The sequence below is a fragment of the Rutilus rutilus genome, assembly GCF_951802725.1.
Source record: "Rutilus rutilus genome assembly, chromosome: 15".
Classification (NCBI taxonomy): Eukaryota; Metazoa; Chordata; class Actinopteri; order Cypriniformes; family Leuciscidae; genus Rutilus; species Rutilus rutilus.
The window spans coordinates 1,755,949-1,775,279 of record NC_140220.1 but is presented as its reverse complement, the minus strand read 5'-3'; the positions used below and the strand labels follow the sequence as shown (position 1 = coordinate 1,775,279).

At 47.4% G+C, this 19,331-nt stretch overlaps 1 protein-coding gene and 1 long non-coding RNA gene across 2 annotated transcripts; one reads left to right on the top strand and one right to left on the bottom strand.

The window, feature by feature from the left end:
- Nucleotides 1–1,258: 1,258 nt before the first annotated feature.
- Nucleotides 1,259–4,737, top strand: LOC311305331. Its single transcript, XR_014629995.1, has 4 exons — nucleotides 1,259–1,392; nucleotides 3,355–3,384; nucleotides 3,533–3,704; nucleotides 3,826–4,737. It is a non-coding gene; the product is annotated as an uncharacterized lncRNA (long non-coding RNA).
- Nucleotides 4,738–13,481: 8,744 nt separating this feature from the next.
- Nucleotides 13,482–16,082, bottom strand: LOC311304946 (zona pellucida sperm-binding protein 4-like). Its single transcript, XM_084432339.1, has 8 exons — nucleotides 14,985–16,082; nucleotides 14,718–14,905; nucleotides 14,547–14,644; nucleotides 14,315–14,472; nucleotides 14,046–14,238; nucleotides 13,829–13,976; nucleotides 13,671–13,743; nucleotides 13,482–13,592 (listed from the first exon to the last, which is right to left on the bottom strand). Exons 1-8 carry the CDS (start codon nucleotides 16,021–16,023, stop codon nucleotides 13,516–13,518), a joined length of 1,974 nt encoding a protein of 657 aa, XP_084288465.1. The 5' UTR covers nucleotides 16,024–16,082; the 3' UTR covers nucleotides 13,482–13,515.
- Nucleotides 16,083–19,331: the final 3,249 nt, after the last annotated feature.

Sequence of the window (19,331 nt, the reverse complement as noted above, 5' to 3'; positions counted from 1 at the left end):
TCAAATCTTCCTTTCATAGGTAAGATCATTGAAAAAGTTGTCTCCAATCAGCTGAACAAATTCTTGAGCTTGAATGGATCCTTTGACAATTTTCAATCTGGTTTCCGACCGCACCACAGCACAGAGACAGCGCTCATAAAGATAATAAACGATATTCGCTTAAATACTGATTCAGGCAAATTATCAGTGCTGGTACTACTCGACCTCAGTGCTGCATTTGACACTGTCGATCATAACATACTTCTTGACAGGCTGGAAAACTGGGTGGGGCTTTCTGGGATAGTCCTAAAATGGTTCAGGTCATACTTAGATGGGAGAGGTTATTATGTGAGTATAGGAGATCATAAGTCTGAGTGAACATCCATAACATGCGGAGTCCCTCAAGGCTCAATTCTTGCACCACTCCTGTTCAACCTGTACATGCTCCCAATGAGCCAAATAATGAGAAAGAACCAAATTGCTTACCACAGCTATGCAGACGACACACAGCTCTACTTAGCCCTATCGCCTAACGACTACAGCCCCATTGACTCCCTGTGCCAATGCATTGATGAAGTCAACAGTTGGATGTGTCAAAACTTTCTTCAGTTAAACAAAGACAAAACTGAAGTCATTGCGTTTGGAAACAAAGATGAAGTTCTCAAGGTGAACGCATACCTTCACTCTAGGGGTCAAACAATTGTGTCATTCATTGTGTATGAAATGTGCTATATAAATAAACTTGCCTTGCCTTGCCTTACACACAGCACAGAGAAGAATGACAATGCCCTTAAACAGGCTTTTTATCACGCCACTAGAACCTGACGCACCTCCATGATTCCGCCGCACAGGTGTACTCAATATCAAGCTGCGGTTCAACGCCAGTGACGCGTGTCTTGTCATTTGAAATATACGCAACCATTAAAAGTTACCTACTTCCAATGAGCCAAAACGAACAATACAGATTCTCAACCTGTCACATAAACATGAACATATATGTAGATTAAGCAAGACTGAGAAGTTGCACACACTGTGTAACATTTTTTTAAATTCACTTCAAGTTTTGTTGTCCTCCGATTTGTGTCAGTGCACTTAAATCGATAATATACCGAAACAACAAACTGAGCAAATAAAAGGCGAGCCAAATGTTTATTAGTAAACTATGTCTGTTTGTGCTCTTGGTCCCTTTGAGAAATCAATCTCCAACTTGGCTCGGTTTGAGCTTTATTCTGCCACAGCCTATGAATGAACTTTGGAGTAAGGGCTGAAACGAACAAGCACTCATTGCACACATGAGTTTGTTTTGCTATAAATGTTCTGAAAACTGAGGCTGTGAAGAGAAGAAATGTTCTGAAGTCATCATGGTCGACAATAAGCTCCGTCTTCTGCTGCTTTTGACCATCGCCATGTCCAGTAAGTATCTCTCATGCCGCTCATTCTGAGTAGCACAAATCGAAATTTCACAATTAGTTTCTGACCGACTTTTAAAATTTTCATGTATCATTTTTGCTTTATTAAAATAATTTAAATATCGGAGAATAATTTTTTCCAGATTAAAAGGATACATTGTAGAGATACATATGAAATCCATATGGAAGCCGATTTCCGCCACATGAGATAAAGAATCATGCTTTAGTAAATCTTAATTATGACAAAAAGTTTGAGATGAAAAGTCTAAATTATGACATACTTGTTCATAATTATGAGACTGAAAAGTCAAATCATGCCATAAAAAGTTTAAATTGACATTCTAAGTCATAATAATAATTATACATAGTAATTATGACATAAAAAGTACAAAATGCAAAAACTTGCAAGTCATAATTATGAGATAAGAGTCGAACTTATTACATAAAAAGTCATAATTCTGACATGCTAAGTCATAATTGTGGCTTTTTATATTAGTTTGGACAAGTCAAAGTTAGGTAAAAAAATATATAATTATGAGATAAAAAATGTGAAAATTACAACATACTAAATCATAATTTTGAGATTGAAAAGTAAAAATCATGACATAAAAAGTTTAAATTGACATAAGTTATAATAATAATTAGGCTACACAGAATAATTATGCAAGTCATAATTATAAGAGAAAAGTCAATTATGACCCAAGTCAAAGTTAGGACATAAAAAGTAGAAATTTACATAAGTCATTATTATGAGATAAAAAAAATAAAAAAAATTATAATAATAATTATGATGTGCTAAGCACTACAATCAGAACTTTTGAATTAATTTTACTTTTTTCACTTCATTGGCAGGTATTTCTTGTTTTTGACTTTACATTTACATTTAATCATTTAGCAGACGCTTTTAACCAAAGCAACTTACAAATGAGGAGAATAATAGAATCAATCAAGCAGCGATTGACCACCAGTGCAAGTTTACGAGGAGAGGAGTTACGTGCGTCACTTCGGCGCGATAAAGACACTTCTGGATTCTGGATCAGTTGCAGAGGTTTGACAGTGAAGCTGGAAGGAGAGAGCATTACAATAGTCCAGTCTGGAGAGAACAAGAGCTTGGACAAGGAGTTGTATAGCTCCGATAGGAAGGGCCTGATCCTCCTAATGTTGAATAAGCCAAATCTTCAGGACCGGGCAGTTCTAGCAATGTGGTCTGTAAAGTTCAACTGATCATCAATCACAAGTACAAGGTTCCTGGCTGTCCTGAGAGGAGTTAAGGTTGATGAGCCTATAGCTGAATGGAGAAGTTGTGCTGAAGTGTTGGGTTGGCCGAGACTACTAGTAGTTCTGTCTTCACAAGGTTGAGTTGAAGGTGGTGGTCATTCATCCAGCAAGAAATGTCCGTCAGATCCTGTCATCGAGTTGTGTGTCATCAGCATAGCAGTGATGGGAAAAAACATGTTTCTGAATGAAAGATCCTAGTTATGACATGTAGATGCAGAAGAGAAGTGGTCCCAGCACTGAGCCCTGAGGCACCTCACCCCTCCACGACACCCTAAAGGACTCCTGAGTACTCTGAGGTTCCTGAGATGCCCTTTATCTTGAGGATTGACAGGAGGATCTGGTGGTTAACTGCGTCAAAAGCAGCAGACAGATCCAGAAAGATGAGAACTGAGGATTTGGAAGCTACTTTTGCCAGTCTCAGAGCTTCAATAACCGAGAGCAGGGCAGACTCTAACTTTTGAAATTAGACTTGTTGTTGTCCAGCTCATTCAAATGTCTTAGCAATGAATGGAAAAGTGTATACCAGTCTGTAGTTTTCTAGAAGTGCTGTATTTGGACCACTAAAGGATTACACATACATTCAAGTTGGTGTTTATGAACATTTTCATCCCTGACTACAGATGCAATTACAGCGCAAACGCTCGAGTTTTATTTCAATCTAGTAATGTGCATTTGTTTTGTATTGCAGAAGCTCAGGACGAAGAAGCGCCATGCTTGAGTATGTCTCAATTATTCTGCAGAATCTACTGTATATGCAAACCCTACAGTTGCAATGATCTTTATTCAATATTAAATGTCAGCATTTATTCCTGCTGTTTCTCACTTGTGGATAATGTGTATTAAATGAGATTCTCTGCTTCGTCTAGTGGCCAAAAGATACAAGCCCTTCAACAAGTATCATTTACCCTTTGATGTTTCTAGACCCTCTTTTGGATTTTTTTGTATCGACTCCTTGGAACATTTGGAGATTCTGTTTTGGAATTACATTAAGGAGACATTAAGTGTACTCCTTGACTGAGCTCTCGTTTCTGCAACTGGGTCAGTACTAACAATAACACTAACAATAACTAGGGTGCATCTCAATCAGCACCCTAGGGCTTATAATTCAGTCACTGGTATCAGATGGTCATATTCAGCAGAGTCGTCTCTCTTTGTTCAGACGCCCTCTGAAGTTCACCGTTGAGGGAGACGATGATATCAAGCTTTTCCCTGAGGAAGACGAGCTGATAAACATCCTCAACATCAAGAGGGGAATCATCTCTGCTCTTGCTGTCCCAGTGCTTGAGGAGGACAAGAACAAAGACATGGTCCGTTGCAGGGCTGCACGATTTATCAAAATGAAATCGGTATCATGATATGGCTTATTGCGTTTGTCAAAACGCACAGGCTGCAATTTAATTACGGTAAATAAATAAATATGTGTTACTGGGGTTATGGAAAAATGTATCTTTTCTTTGTATTTTCCTTTCAATGATTTAACAAATGAATGCCATGCGTTCTTTTGCTGTATTTTGAGTTTATTTTATGATGTTGATACAGCTGGAAGGTGTGTGTGAGACTTCAGAGGTGAGAAGATTCTCGGGCCGGGGAGGGGTCAAGGGCGGTCCCTTTTGTTCCTTGTGTTTGGGGTGGGTGACAAGAGATAGCTTTTGAAAAGAACACTATAAAGAAGCTGGCCAACCTCTGCTCTGGGTCTCACTCTGCCTGCAGCTGGACTGTAGATGGACTGGGAACTATTCTTGCAAGAATAAAATATCTTGCAAAGGACAATTTGAATCCTGATGTCTCTTATGCCTGATGCTGTTTTGTTAGTTATTGTTTTTGCCGCAACACTGGTTTCAGAGTGAAGTACGTCATCTACACCTGATGGCATGGGTTACAAGTATGTGAATGAACCAGATGCGGAGTTTCAATCTGAAACCAGAAGCGCATATTTTTATTTGCCAGCAACTCGTCAAAAAAAAAAAAACCTTGGTGGGTGACTGTTTAAAAATGACGAAATTAAGATGTAAATATTTGAATTGTAATTTTACAGTAAAATAAAATAAATTGTATTAGTTGATTTTTATTTTACATTAGTTTTATCAATATATTTGTTATTGAAACACTGGGAATGTGGTCTATGAAAACTCAAGTAGAGAGATTTCTATTTTTTTTTTAAATGTATATATTTTTAACAGTGTAGAATTTACTTTGAAACAATTTTCACTCAGTAAATTTCACAAATAATAGCAAAGAAACGTCTCGGTTACATATGGTAACCCTCGTTCCCTGATGTCTGGTGACGACGAATAGGAATCTCGCTAGAGAGGCCAATCTACTTAGAGTGAAACTAAAACAAGCCAATACACATTGGCGTGCAATCATTTGCATCAGCTGTGCAGCCTCGCAGCGCGGGTATAATAAGCAGCTGGTGATGATTGCACTTCAGTTTTTTGCTGAGGAGCCAAGCCTGAAAAGCTGGTCGCCCCAGCGGGAGCAGCCGTTAGGAGCAGCCGTGGAGAATATACACACATGGGATCCCCGTAGGGTCAGCGGGGGACCCAGCCTAGATCCGGTTCTCAAGGATTCAGCGGATAAAGGCCTGGCACCGGACGCTCCGCCATGTCCGGGCCGAGGGTGATGGAGGACTCAACAGGTTTGACTCTGGAGCAATAAGGATGCACAGTAGGGTGCAGCAAGCCGACAGAGCCGGTACTCACAGTGCTTCTACCCGTTTAGGGTGAGAACACGTGAGGACACGGGCTCTACACGTAGGCTATAGTATCTAGCGAACGTGTTAGGTGTCGCCCAGCCCGCAGCTCTACAGATATCTGTTAGTGAGGAGCCACGTGCCAGCGCCCAGGAGGATGCAACGCCTCTCGCGGAGTGTGCATGCAACCTGAGCAGGCAGGGCACGCCTTGAGCTTGGTAAGCCAAGATGATGGCATCCACTATCCAGTGGGCCATCCACTGCTTGGAGACAGCCTTTCCCTTCTGCTGGCCTCCGTAACAGACAAAGAGCTGGTCTGAGGTCCTGACGCTTTGAGTTCTGTCCACGTACATATGCAGAGCGCGAACGGGACAGAGCAAAGCCAGGGCTGGGTCTGCCTCCTCCAGGGGCAGCACTTGCAGGTTCACTACTACTTGCCTACCGATAAGAGAGCGCAGTTAAACAACTAGGCTAGGCTACTAGTTGACTCAAAACTTAAAAAACGCAGTTTTATCGTGAGTCTCCGTGACGAGTCTGCCCGGGATTTCGAGATCGCCCAAAATGTCCGGGATTCGGCTTTTGTCAGCCATTACATACCGTCGCCATTCATTATGTTTACTGTGGCGAGCAGGATGAGGCTGAGGGGCGCGGGAGAACGGCGCGAGGCCGGTGACGTGATTACTGATGAGCGACACCGGTCTCGTAGGCTATCTCTCACGGAGGAGCGGGATTTTTCTTAGCAATGCTAAAACGCACATCAACCGATCACTTGTTTAGCATTCATGTAAACACTACATTCAGATTCACCAATCGGAATGAATTCAGTTAGATTGAAACAAAAGGGGTGCATGTAAACAATGAATGGCAGCTGTAGAAAGCAAAAGCCAAATCCCGGACATTTTGGACGATCTCGACGGCCGGAAAAAAGAGGATGTTAACCCCTACTACTCAGCTTTCTCCACAGAACAAGAGCCTGGTAGCTTAGCTTCCAAAAAAAGATGGCTGACACTATTTGTACATTCTGTGAGTGAGATCCCACCCCCTATGGGTGGGTTTAAAACATGCGGAACTAGCTCCTAGCACTGGCTGTAGTTTCTAGCCTCTGGCCAAAAAGTCCTCCGATGACACAAAATTACGTTTTTTGCGTCAGAGGATTTTTTCCAGACAAAAAATACATAAATCTCTCGTCTCAGGGGGATATGAGGGAGGGAAGCACAGTAATTTGAAAATACTACAGCTTTTCTACTGATACTGATGTATCCCTTTAAATCACACCTGCTAGCGCACTTCTTAAATGTTTACGTACTAGGTCAGCGGTAGAGTACACCGTTTTGTGGCTGTTCGAACACATTCAACCACATGAGCATCTACTCTATGAAAGAAATCTGGTTGAATGTGTTGGACTACCTCTGGAAGTGGACAAAAGTAAACAAGCTAAAAAAAAAAAAAACCCTTTTTACACCTTCATTTACCACAGTCCACCTGTGACCTGATTTACAAAAATGCTTCTTAGTACCAGGTGTAAACAAGGTCTTGGACAGCTACCTAGTTGGGATACAACAGTTGCACTCATCCTTTATCCCAAGATATGATTTTATACTTGCGTGACTAAAAAAAATAAATTCCAAAAACCCAACGAGTGACCTCAGAGGGGTTTGAGGCATCAAGATATGCAGTTATGCTAGTCCAGCCATAAAGTCGTATGTAAAGCCTCAACCAGACAGAAGCTAAATCCTTCATTTGATATGTGAAACATGAACCCGGGCCCAAGTTAACGACTAGAACTTGGCAAATAGTAAAGTTAAATGGCTTAGGCAGAAACTTGGCTTGTTTAGTTCAAGTCAAGAATCGTCTCGGTTACGGATGTAACCCTCGTTCCCTGAGTGGGAACGGAGACGTTACGTCGGATGACGACGATTGGGGTTTCGCTTAGAAGCCTATCACCTTCGAGTATATAAAACGAGCCAATGGCAATGAAATGCCATGGGTCTGCGGAATTTGCATAGCGTAACTCCGCCCGCCGCAGGGGGTATATAAGGAAGTACGCTGCACAATGCAGACATGCCTTCGCTGAGGAGCCGAGACTGGCCCCAGGCGTTTTTCAGCGGTACAGCGGAAGTGGCAGGAAGACGTAACGTCTCCGTTCCCACTCAGGGAACGAGGGTTACATCCGTAACCGAGACGTTCCCTTTCGTGGTCACTCCGAGTTACGTCGGATGACGACGATTGGGGTTCCAGTCTAATCACGCCACCTCGGCTGTCTTCCAGTGCCCTGCGTAAGTCTGAGCTCCCTGTTGTGAGACTAGCACGAACGAAGGAGTCCTACTTAACACAGGGATACCAAGGTACACTGGGAAGCATATCTCCAGAGAGAAATATGCAATCATGCCCAGCCATTGATGGGGGGGACTTAGAATACACATATGACCCAGAGGGATGCATATGGAGAATCACTGGGGTGTCCAGCCGCAGGTGGAATTTTAAACCCCAGGGGTGGCAAGGTGGCTTGCCAAGGGAAAGACACACGCTCACAAGGAGACTTACAGTGGAATACACATGTGGGGGTCGCCCAGAGGGGGGACCATGCACATGGAGGCACCTAGTCAAGCGCAAAAGCTGCGTTATGGCAGATTGGCATAACTCAGGCGTTGACGTCACCAGTGCTGGAGGAAACTCAGAGCTTATCAGACTCACCTGAGAAGAAAATCGCACGTATCCCGTCCGTGGAGAGGAATGGCGAGCAAGCGAAGACACCTGAGCAGAATCTAGCACCGGCTGGTTGAAGCGAGTACATGAGAAGAAACTGGCTCTACGCGGAGATTATAGAATCTCGCGAATGTGTTGGGTGTCGCCCAGCCTGCAGCTCTACAAATGTCTGTTAGCGAGGCGCCATGCGCTAGAGCCCAAGAGGAAGCGACACTACGTGTGGAGTGGGCTTTCACACCAAGGGGGCACGGACGACCTTGCTGCTGGTATGCCAAAGCAATGGTATCCACTATCCAGTGAGATAACCTTTGCTTTGAGAGAGCCTTTCCCTTCAGCTTCCCACCATGACAGACAAAGAGCTGGTCTGAGGTCCTGAAACACCGCGTTCTGTCTACGTAAGCACGGAGGGCGCGTACTGGACAGAGCAGTGCCAAGGCTGGGTCTGCCTCCTCCAAGGGCAGCGCTTGCAGGTTCACTACCTGGTCTCGAAAGGGTGTGGTAGGAACCTTGGGCACATATCCAAGCCGGGGTCTCAGGATCACGTGAGAGTCAGCCGGCCCGAATTCCAGGCACGCTTCGTCAACCGAAAATGCCTGCAGGTCCCCTACCCTCTTGATGGAGGCCAATGCAACCAGGAGCGCTGTCTTCATTGACAGGAACTTAAGCTCCACTGATTGCAAAGGCTCAAAGGGAGCACTCTGCAGGGCAGTTAGAACCACTGAGAGGTCCCAAGAGGGAACGAGGGGAGGACGAGGAGGATTTAGTCTCCTCGCTCCCCTCAGGAACCTGACGATCAGGTCGTGCTTTCCCAGAGACTTACCTTCAACTGCTTCGTGATGTGCGGCAATGGCGGCAACATACACTTTCAGGGTGGAGGGAGACAGCCTTCGCTCCAACCCTTCTTGCAGGAAGGAAAGCACGACACTGATCGGGCATTTCGTGGGTTCTTGATGTTTAGAAGAACACCAGTTGACGAAGAGGTTCCACTTCAACGCATAGGCATGTCTCGTGGACGATGCTCTAGTGGAAGTGATGGTAGCCACCACCGCAGGTGGTAGGGTACTCAAACCTGCCTCGTCCCGTCCAGGAGCCACACGTGGAGGTTCCAAAGATCGGGACGAGGGTGCCATAAGGTGCCCCGTCCCTGAGAAAGGAGGTCCTTCCTCAGAGGAATTGGCCAGGGAGGTGCTGTCGCGAGGAGTACTAGTTCGGAGAACCAGGTCCGGTTGGGCCAATACGGGGCAACCAAAATGACCTGCTCCTCGTCCTCCCTGATCTTGCGCAAGGTCTGCGCAAGAAGGCTCACTGGGGGAAACGCATACTTGCGTAGGCCCCGCGGCCAGCTGTGCGCCAGTGCATCCGTGCCGAGCGTGCCCTCGGTCAGGGAATAAAACAGGTCGCAATGGGACGAGTCGTGGGAGGCAAACAGGTCTACCTGTGCGTCGCCGAACTGATCCCAAATCAGCTGAACCGTCCGGGGATGGAGTCGCCATTCTCCAGCGAGAGGCCGAACTCGAGACAGCTCGTCGGCCGCCTGGTTCAGGTGTCCCGGGATATAAATGGCTCGAAGCGACCTCAGATGCTTCTGACTCCATATGAGGAGGTGGCGAGCGAGTTGCGACATACGGCGGGAGCGTAGACCACCTTGATGGTTGATGTACGCTACTGTTGCGGTATTGTCTGATCGGACTAGTACGTGCTGACCCCTGAGCAGCGCATGGAAGCGGTGCAGGGCGAGACGTACAGCCAGCAACTCGAGGCAATTGACATGCCAAAGGCGCTGGGGTCCTGTCCAGGAGCCCGCGGCAGCATGACCATTGCACATGGCGCCCCAGCCCGTGTTGGAGGCATCTGTTGATACAACAACATGCCGGGAAACTCGTTCTAAGGGCACTCCGGCCCGTAGAAAACTGAGGTTCGCCCACGGGGTGAAGGTCTGACGGCAGGCTGGAGTCACTGGGACTTGGAGCGTGCCGTGTTGCCATGCCCACCTCGGGACTCGATCGCGAAGCCAAAGCTGAAGCGGTCTCATATGAAGCAATCCCAGCGGCGTTACTGCGGCTGCGGATGCCATATGCCCCAGGAGCCTCTGAAAAAGTTTCAGTGGAACCGCACTCTTGCCCTCGAACTGACGAAGACAAGTCAGCAGTGACTGCGCGCGCTCGCTCGTAAGCTGCGCGCACATGGCGACCGAGTCGATCTCCATACCGAGAAAAGAGATCCTCTGCACGGGGCAGAGTTTGCTCTTCTCCCAGTTGACCCGAAGGCCCAGACGGACTAGGTGCCGGAGCACTAGGTCCCTGTGTTCGCAAACCTGGTCTCGAGAGTGAGCTAGGATCAGCCAGTCGTCGAGATAGTTCAGGATGCGAACCCCGTGTTCCCGGAGGGGAACAAGGGCTGCCTCGACGACCTTCGTAAAGACGCGAGGGGACAGGGCTAGCCCGAAAGGGAGAACCGCGTACTGGTATGCCTGCCCCTCGAAAGCAAACCGTAGAAACGGTCTGTGTCGAGGTAAAATGGAGACATGGAAGTAGGCGTCCTTCAGGTCGATCGCTGCAAACCAATCCTGCGGCCGCACACACTGGAGGATGTGTTTGGCCGTGAGCATCTTGAATGGCAGCCTGTGAAGGGAGCGGTTCAAGACGCGCAGGTCGAGGATTGGCCGTAACCCACCGGACTTCTTGGGTACAATGAAGTAAGGGCTGTAGAAGCCGGACTTCATTTCGGCTGGAGGGACAATCTCGATCGCACCCTTCGCCAGCAGGGTGGCGACCTCCGCTCTCATGACAGGGGCATTGCCACCGACCATAGTGAAGCGGACTCCCCTGAAGCGGGGAGGAGATCTCGCGAACTGAATCGCGTAGCCGAGCCTGATGGTTCTCGCGACCCAGCGGGACAGTCTGGGAAGCTCTAGCCAGGCCTCCAGAAAGTGCACCAGCGGGGTCATACGAACCACAGACGTACCGTCGGTGGGGCAGCGAGGCGGAATGACCGGCACCGGCGAGGGTGGCATAGCGGCCCTGTGCGGGGGCACGGTCATTAACCGCGTCCTGCCAGAGGAGGCCAGGGGAGGGCGCGCGTCCCACGGGGGCGTGCTCTGGCAGGGGTCTGGCGACAGAGGGGGATGAGAGGAGCGTGGCCCGTGGGCGGCGCGTGCTGTCATCCCACACCTCTGGGACAGAGGAGGGCGGCAGTGGCGGGACCCGAGGGTGGCGCGCACTGCGGCCCTCGGACTCTGTCGGCTCAGGATTGGGGAATTCAATTCTGTCTTCAACCACATCAAAGTACTGCTCGTCGTTGGACGAGCAGCGGGGAGTGGAGAACAAAAGATTCTCCCCCGGCCCTCCACCGGGGGAAGGAGTGGCCCTGCTACCAGCTCCTGGGACAGAATTGAAGCCAACCCTGAGCAGCCCGTCTCAGGAGCGCCGCTCGGCCTGGCGTTTAGCGGGCGGCGGGGCTGGAGAGGGCTGTGGCGCCTGCCTGCGGCTCCCTCCACAACGCGGCCCGGGTGAAGGTTGCTGCTGGGGCCGTGCGGGAGGGGCGGCCGCGGGAGGGCGCCCTCGGCGGCGAGCAGGCTGAGGATTCTGTGCCGACGGCTGAGCAGCAGAGCGTCGGGGCAGAATGTGCTTGATAGCCTCAGTCTGCTTCTGGGCGGTCGAGAACTGTTGGGCAAAATCCTCGACCGCACCGCCGAAAAGGCCGGCCTGGGATATGGGAGCATCCAGCAGACGAGTCCGCTCGGGCTCACACATATCAGCCAGGTTCAGCCAGAGATGTCTCTCCTGGACCACAGCTGTGGACATCACCAAACCCAGGGAGCGCGCGGTCACCTTCGTCGCTCGGAGAGCGAGGTCGGTGGCGGCGCGCAGCTCATCAACGAGCCCTGGGTCTGTCCTGCCCTCGTGCATGTCACGAAGCATCTGGGCCTGGTAGACCTGCAGAATGGCCATGGCATGCAAAGAGGCAGCTGCCTGTCCCGCCGCACTGTAAGACTTCGCCACGAGAGTGGACGAGAATCCACAGGCTTTGGACGGGTGCTTAGGATCACCACGTGATGAAGCGCCTGCCGGACACAGCTGCATCGCGACAGAACGTTCAACCGTGGGAATCCCAGTGTACCCACAAGCATCAGCTCTATCGAGGGGAGGAAAGGCGGAGAAAGCCGACGAACGATCGCGGGAAGACATGGAAGCCTTCCAGGACCGCGTGACTTCCTCATGCACTTCCGGGAAGAATGGTATTGGGGTTGGGCGGCGACGAATGTCAGCGGCCGCTCCCAAAAACCAATCATCCAGCCGCGAGCGCACTGGATCGGGCGGCGGGGACCACTCGAGCCCAATGGCCGCGGCTGCCCGGGAAAGCATGGCAGTCAGCTCGGGATCAGACTCGGGCAATGCTGGCACGCCCGAGGGCGGCAACACAGCCGAATCCTCACTTCCCGAGGACTCATGCCCACCTTGTGATGCAGTGATCGACATTGCATCCTCCTGTGGAACACCAAACGAAACGCGCGGGGCCTCCGTAGAGGGACCGGCGGTTTCGATTTGCACGCTCGCGGGTACCAATGCTGAAGAGGGGTGTGTGGACCGTGGACGTATCGGCGGTTTGTCCCACACAGATACCCTCAGGTCACCCTGGCCACCAGCCGAAGTACAGCCTCTCGGGGAGACCGTAGATCGGGGTGTGGATGAGGGGACTCTCGCTCTGATGAGCTCATTGAGTCTCGACCGCAGCATGGAGATGGTCATGTTCCCGCAATGAGAACATGAATCATCCACAAACGCTGCTTCAGCGTGATCAACGCCCAAACACGCTAAGCAGAGATTGTGCCCATCAGGAGAAAATACATCGCGACCACAACCAGAAGTGCACGGGCGAGACATCTTTAAAAAGACGTGCCACATGCAATGCTCTTTTTGTGAGAGGAAAACTCCGCGGATGTTGAAGCGAACAGGGAGAAATCACACTAACTGTCAGATCACTGACAAGATCAGCAGGGAAGTGTGCACTCGCTGAAATCGCCGTCACACCAACACCGGAGAGCTCGCTCGTCTCGAAGGTAAGAGAAGACTAACTCAGAATCTTTGGCTTGCAGGAGTGGAGAAGTTCTCGGCTCCGAAGCGAAAGCATGTCTGCATTGTGCAGCGTACTTCCTTATATACCCCCTGCGGCGGGCGGAGTTACGCTATGCAAATTCCGCAGACCCATGGCATTTCATTGCCATTGGCTCGTTTTATATACTCGAAGGTGATAGGCTTCTAAGCGAAACCCCAATCGTCGTCATCCGACGTAACTCGGAGTGACCACGAAAGGGAACTCAATGCACAAAAGAAAAAGGTTTTGTAGTGCAGAAGTCAAACTGACAACAGTCATGAAACATCCAACTCAGACAGAAATGAATACCAAAGAGAAACATGTTGAGTTTCATGAAGTTTATTAAAACACTTAAATTCACTTGACCAGGTTAACTTGTCCACTAGACACCACAGTTTGCCCACTAGAGATGGTCTTGACGTGCGTGTCTCTTCCTGTAAAAAGTGGTAGAAGCATGAGGGGCATTTAAATAAATTCTCAGTTCCTGAAGTCAACTTACAGCAAGCACTCACTTTTCCTAGTGCAACTTTGCTCACAGGAGCCAGAGGAGGGATGGCACACCGCTGTACTACAGTGGATGAAGATCTAACAGAGGGGGAAAGGGTTAAGCCATAGAATTCACTGTAAAAAGCACTAATATTAAGGCTTGAGGTAAGGCTGCAGAGCATACGGTTTCCTGCAGAGGAGCCAGTGATGCTGGATCTACAAATGTGAACATCTTCACAACAAAGCGCTTGTAGTGGGTCGGGAACTGAAGACCAGATGATCCAGCCACTGGAACCAATGTGGTCAGGTAACGATCATCCTGGTAAGGGCATCTGAAAGGCAAAGAGGCAGTCAGAAATGCCTTACAGCACACTAGATGGATAAAGACTGGCCTTACTCACCCATCAACCAGAAGATCCCATTGGGGTAGACTGAGTGGACTGGGGGTTGATGTCGCCCAGCAATGTCCCAGCATCAGGACAATGTTGGGGTCGGTCCTCTCCAAAATGTGCACCTCAACATACACAGGCTCCCGCAGGACTTTTGTAACTGGATAATCAGCATCACTGTAGTAGGACGTGTACGCCTCGTCCCCTGAGGAAGAATGCAGTGTTTAACTAGAAACTGGAGTTTTAGAAAGGCTTTAGGCATACTTGGGACCAACACTTACCTTCTGCACAGCCTTTGGTGACACATTGACCATTTGCCAGTCTAAGCTCCACCCTGAGGGGTCCAGGAGCAGCTACTGGTGGAGGTGGAGGAACGGTGTTGACCTCCACAACCAGAGCTTCCACAGAGGTACCAGAGTACCTACACTGGAAGAGAAGCCTGGACGACGACAAACAGTGAGCTTGTAGCATTTGTCAATGATTCACGTTTATGATAAAGCATACATCACTTACTCAAAATGGCTGTCCCTTGTAATGGAACCAAGTGGTCCGATACCCACTTCATATGAGGAGGTCATTCTGTTTTCATACACCACATATCCACTGTCCTCCTGCAAATAGTAACACTGTTAGCATCCAATCCATTCTAAGCCATGCAGACCAAAACCACAAGCAGCTACTCACCATCATGCTTGTGCCACATGCAGTGACAGGGAACTGGTATATAGCAAAGAAAGGTGTGGATCCCACAGGACTGCAAGCTGGATCACTTCCACCCAGGAGACGGACTGAATCCAGGCTCAATCGAGGCAGCGTAACATCTCTAGCCACCACTACCACAAACTGACCATCTCTTATACACTGGACAGTCACTGGAACGAGTTACAAGAGCAGCTTATTGCTGAGGATCAGTTTAACATGAATGCCTCTACATTGACTCTACACTCTTACCTGCCTTCCCATAGTAACACTGCTGTCCGTTAAAGCAGCAGTTGATAGCAGCACACTCAGCACCACTGATACCAGGTGGTCCACATTGAATCTGCTCATAATCAGCTACAGTACATTTGTCAAGGGCCTCTGCCTGTGCCACTGGCTGCTTAGGCTGAAACTGCTGAGGAAACTGTTGACTAGCTTGCTGTTGAACTGACTGAAGAAACTGTTGACTAGCTTGCTGTTGAACCTGCTGAGGAAACTGTTGACTAGCTTGCTGTTGAACTGACTGAAGAAACTGTTGACTAGCTTGCTGTTGAACCTGCTGAGGAAACTGTTGACTAGCTTGCTGTTGAACCTGCTGAGGAAACTGTTGACTAGCTTGCTGTTGAACTGACTCAGGAAACTGTTGACTAGCTTGCTGTTGAACCTGCTGAGGAAACTGTTGACTAGCTTGCTGTTGAACTGACTCAGGAAACTGTTGACTAGCTTGCTGTTGAACTGGCTTTTGAACCTGCGGAGGAAACCATTGACTAGCTTGCTGTTGAACCTGCTGAGGAAACTGTTGACTAGCTTGCTGTTGAACTGGCTTTTGAACCTGCGGAGGAAACCATTGACTAGCTTGCTGTTGAACCTGCTGAGGAAACTGTTGACTAGCTTGGTGTTGAAATGGCTTTTGAACCGGCTTTTGAACCTGCGGAGGAAACCATTGACTAGCTTGCTGTTGAACCTGCTGAGGAAACTGTTGACTAGCTTGCTGTTGAACTGGCTTTTGAACCTGCGGAGGAAACCATTGACTAGCTTGCTGTTGAACCTGCTGAGGAAACTGTTGACTAGCTTGGTGTTGAACTGGCTTTTGAACCAGCTTTTGAACCTGCGGAGGAAACCATTGACTAGCTTGCTGCTGAACTGGCTTTTGAAACCGCTGGTCAGTTTGCTGGAACATCAGAGCTTGAGGATTCTGGGGCAGATCACTCCACTTCGGAACAGCATGACTGAACGCACAGAACCAAACACAAAGTGCCAGAGACTGAACAGCACACCAACTTCCTGCCATTGTTCCTGCCAACAGCTAGTCACACTGCTGAGGTGCTGCCCTTTGGTCTTTTTGTACTCTACAGACTTTGGCTAATTAATGATAATCCCTCCCTCTTCATTAACAGTCATGATTCTCCAGATTTGCACGAGTGTAGGGATGGCTGACGCGAAACTGACGTTCAGAAGCTTTTCGAGATCCCGAAGCGCAGATGTTTCGAAACACTGATCCGAAGCGTGATTCAAAACACCCATGTCACGTGACTACGGCTAAATGAAGCTTCGGAGTGTTTCACAAGTGTTTCGACAGGTGACATTGTCCGCCGAATCAGCGTTTGATTGACAGGGTCGGGAACAGACCACACAATCGCACATCTGTAAAAGTTAAGTCAACGCATCTTGACCTCGTGGGTTTTTGTGAGAGGAGTTTGATTTTGAGATAGCAGATTTTTGGTGATATAGTGACATTTATAGTGCGATTTGTTTAGTTATATTTAGGCTTACATTTAAATTTACACATTGACTGATAGACTAGAGACAGACAGAGTACTAGCCTATAGGCTACACATATAGTGACACATTAATAGATGCATAGATAGAAATATATATAGACAGATTCATAGATAGATAGATACATAGATAGATAAATAAAAATGGAGGCTCCACAGAAGAGATGCCATACATCTGTGGTGTGGGTGGGAGCATTTCCATTTGGAAACCCCAAATAAAGTGATATGTATGTATTGTGATCGGCAGCTAGCCTACTGCAACAATACATCATCCATGATGCGCCATTTGAGGAGCACGCATCCTGCCATTTTGCAGGGTGCAGAGGATGGTATCATTCCCCCTGTACCTAGGCCTGCTACTGACACTGCTGGGCCATCTAAGCAAGGTATGCATTGTTTGAAATATAATTATTTGTATGTCCTTGCTAAAAAATATCTTTGCATGCCAGCAACAAGTGTCCCTTGTGAGAGGATTTTTTCAAAGGCTGGAGAAATGATCTGTAAAAAAAAGAAGTAGGCTAAGTCCTTCCACAGCAGAGAAATCAATATTTTTGAATACAAATCTATAAAAAAGTGAGACATTGTGGCTTGATTTATTTGATTAATATTCATTTTTCATGACCAAAATAACATTATGCACAGTGAGGAGCCTACAGGTTACAAGCTTCACATATTAGAAAAATACAATAATAAAGAAATGGAAAAAAAAATTTAATGGCTGGTTGTCAAGGTTGTTTCAGATCAACACCTGCAAGTGACCACTAGGTGTCACCGTTGAGACGGGTGTCGGATTGTTTCGAAGCCTCGACACAATATGGCACATTTGCTTCAACTGTTTCATTGTTTCACAAAGCCTCGATCTGCCCACCACTACACGAGTGGGAGTTTATGCAACTAGGTGATTCTATTGTTTCTTAAAAGTCGATTTTTCCCTTTTGAACATACGTAAAACCACATTGAGCTGAATTCAGAATAGTATGCTAGTACTATTTCTGCCATTCTGAATTCAGCCTTTTTTATATTAGATGTTTTAGCTATTCCGGATTGTTTTTTTTTTTCTTTGAAACACATCATAGTTTTCTTATGGCAACAGGCCTGTATATTTTAAGAAAGTTTAAAGGGATACTTCACCTCTGGAACGATGAATGTGTATTTAAAATAGGTCATTTATGTAGTAGAAATGTGAAATTATTTTTGAATTTGGAGCCTTCTAGACTGAGAAAAGCCAGAAAATTTATTTTTGGCTCATGTGGATGAAAGACAACAACTCCCAGAATGCACTTGCTTCACTGCCCTACGAGGCCACTCCCAAGCCACGCCTACCGGTAAGAGAGCGCAGTTAAACAACTAGGCTAGGCTACTAGTTGACTCGAAACTTAAAAGACGCCGTTTTATCGTGAGTCTCCGTGACGAGTCTGCCCGGGATTTCGAGGAATCTGCCCAAAATGTCCGGGATTCGGCTTTTGTCAGCCATTACATACCGTCGCCATTCATTATGTTTACTGTGGCGAGCAGGACGAGGCTGAGGGGCGCGAGAGAACGGCGCGAGGCCGGTGGCATGATTACTGATGAGCGACACCGGTCTCGTAGGCTATCTCTCACGGAGGAGCGGGATTTTTCTTAGCAATGATAAAACGCACATCAACCGATCACTTGTTTAGCGTTCATGTAAACACTACATTCAGATTCACCAATCGGAATGAATTCAGTTAGATTGAAACAAAAGGGGTGCATGTAAACAATGAATGGCGACTGTAGAAAGCAAAAGCCAAATCCCGGACATTTTGGACGATCTCGACGGCCGGAAAAAAGAGGATGTTAACCCCTACCACTCAGCTTTCTCCACAGAACAAGAGCCTGGTAGCTTAGCTTCCAAAAAAAGATGGCTGACACTATTTGTACATTCTGTGAGTGAGATCCCACCCCCTATGGGTGGGTTTAAAACATGCGGAACTAGCTCCTAGCACTGGCTGTAGTTTCTAGCCTCTGGCCAAAAAGTCCTCCGATGACACAAAATTACGTTTTTTGCATCAGAGGATTTTTTCCAGACAAAAAATATATAAATCTCTCGTCTCAGGGGGATATGAGGGAGGGAAGCACAGTAATTTGAAAATACTACAGCTTTTCTACTGATATATCCCTTTAAATCACACCTGCTAGCGCACTTCTTAATGTTTACGTACTAGGTCAGCGGTAGAGTACACCGTTTTGTGGCTGTTCGAACACATTCAACCACATGAGCATCTACTCTATGAAAGAAATCTGGTTGAATGTGTTGGACTACCTCTGGAAGTGGCCAAAAGTAAACAAGCTAAAAAAAAAAAATAGCCCCTTTTTACACCTTCATTTACCACAGTCCACCTGTGACCTGATTTACAAAAATGCTTCTTAGTACCAGGTGTAAACAAGGTCTTGGACAGCTACCTAGTTGGGATACAACAGTTGCACTCATCCTTTATCCCAAGATATGATTTTATACTTGCGTGACTAAATTAATTCCAAAAACCCAACGAGTGACCTCAGAGGGGTTTGAGGCATCAAGATATGCAGTTATGCTAGTCCAGCCATAAAGTCGTATGTAAAGCCTCAACCAGACAGAAGCTAAATCCTTCATTTGATATGTGAAACATGAACCCGGGCCCAAGTTAACGACTAGAACTTGGCAAATAGTAAAGTTAAATGGCTTAGGCAGAAACTTGGCTTGTTTAGTTCAAGTCAAGAATCTCAATGCACAAAAGAAAAAGGTTTTGTAGTGCAGAAGTCAAACTGACAACAGTCATGAAACATCCAACTCAGACAGAAATGAATACCAAAGAGAAAC

Coding starts and splice junctions, on each gene's coding strand:
- LOC311304946 (XM_084432339.1), bottom strand. CDS start 16,023: ATGGCAGGAAGTTGGTGTGCTGTTCAGTCTCTGGCACTTTGTGTTTGG. Junction 14,239..14,314: donor CACCAAAGGCTGTGCAGAAG/GTAAGTGTTGGT, acceptor ATTCTTCCTCAG/GGGACGAGGCGTACACGTCC. Junction 13,977..14,045: donor TGGGATCTTCTGGTTGATGG/GTGAGTAAGGCC, acceptor TTTGCCTTTCAG/ATGCCCTTACCAGGATGATC.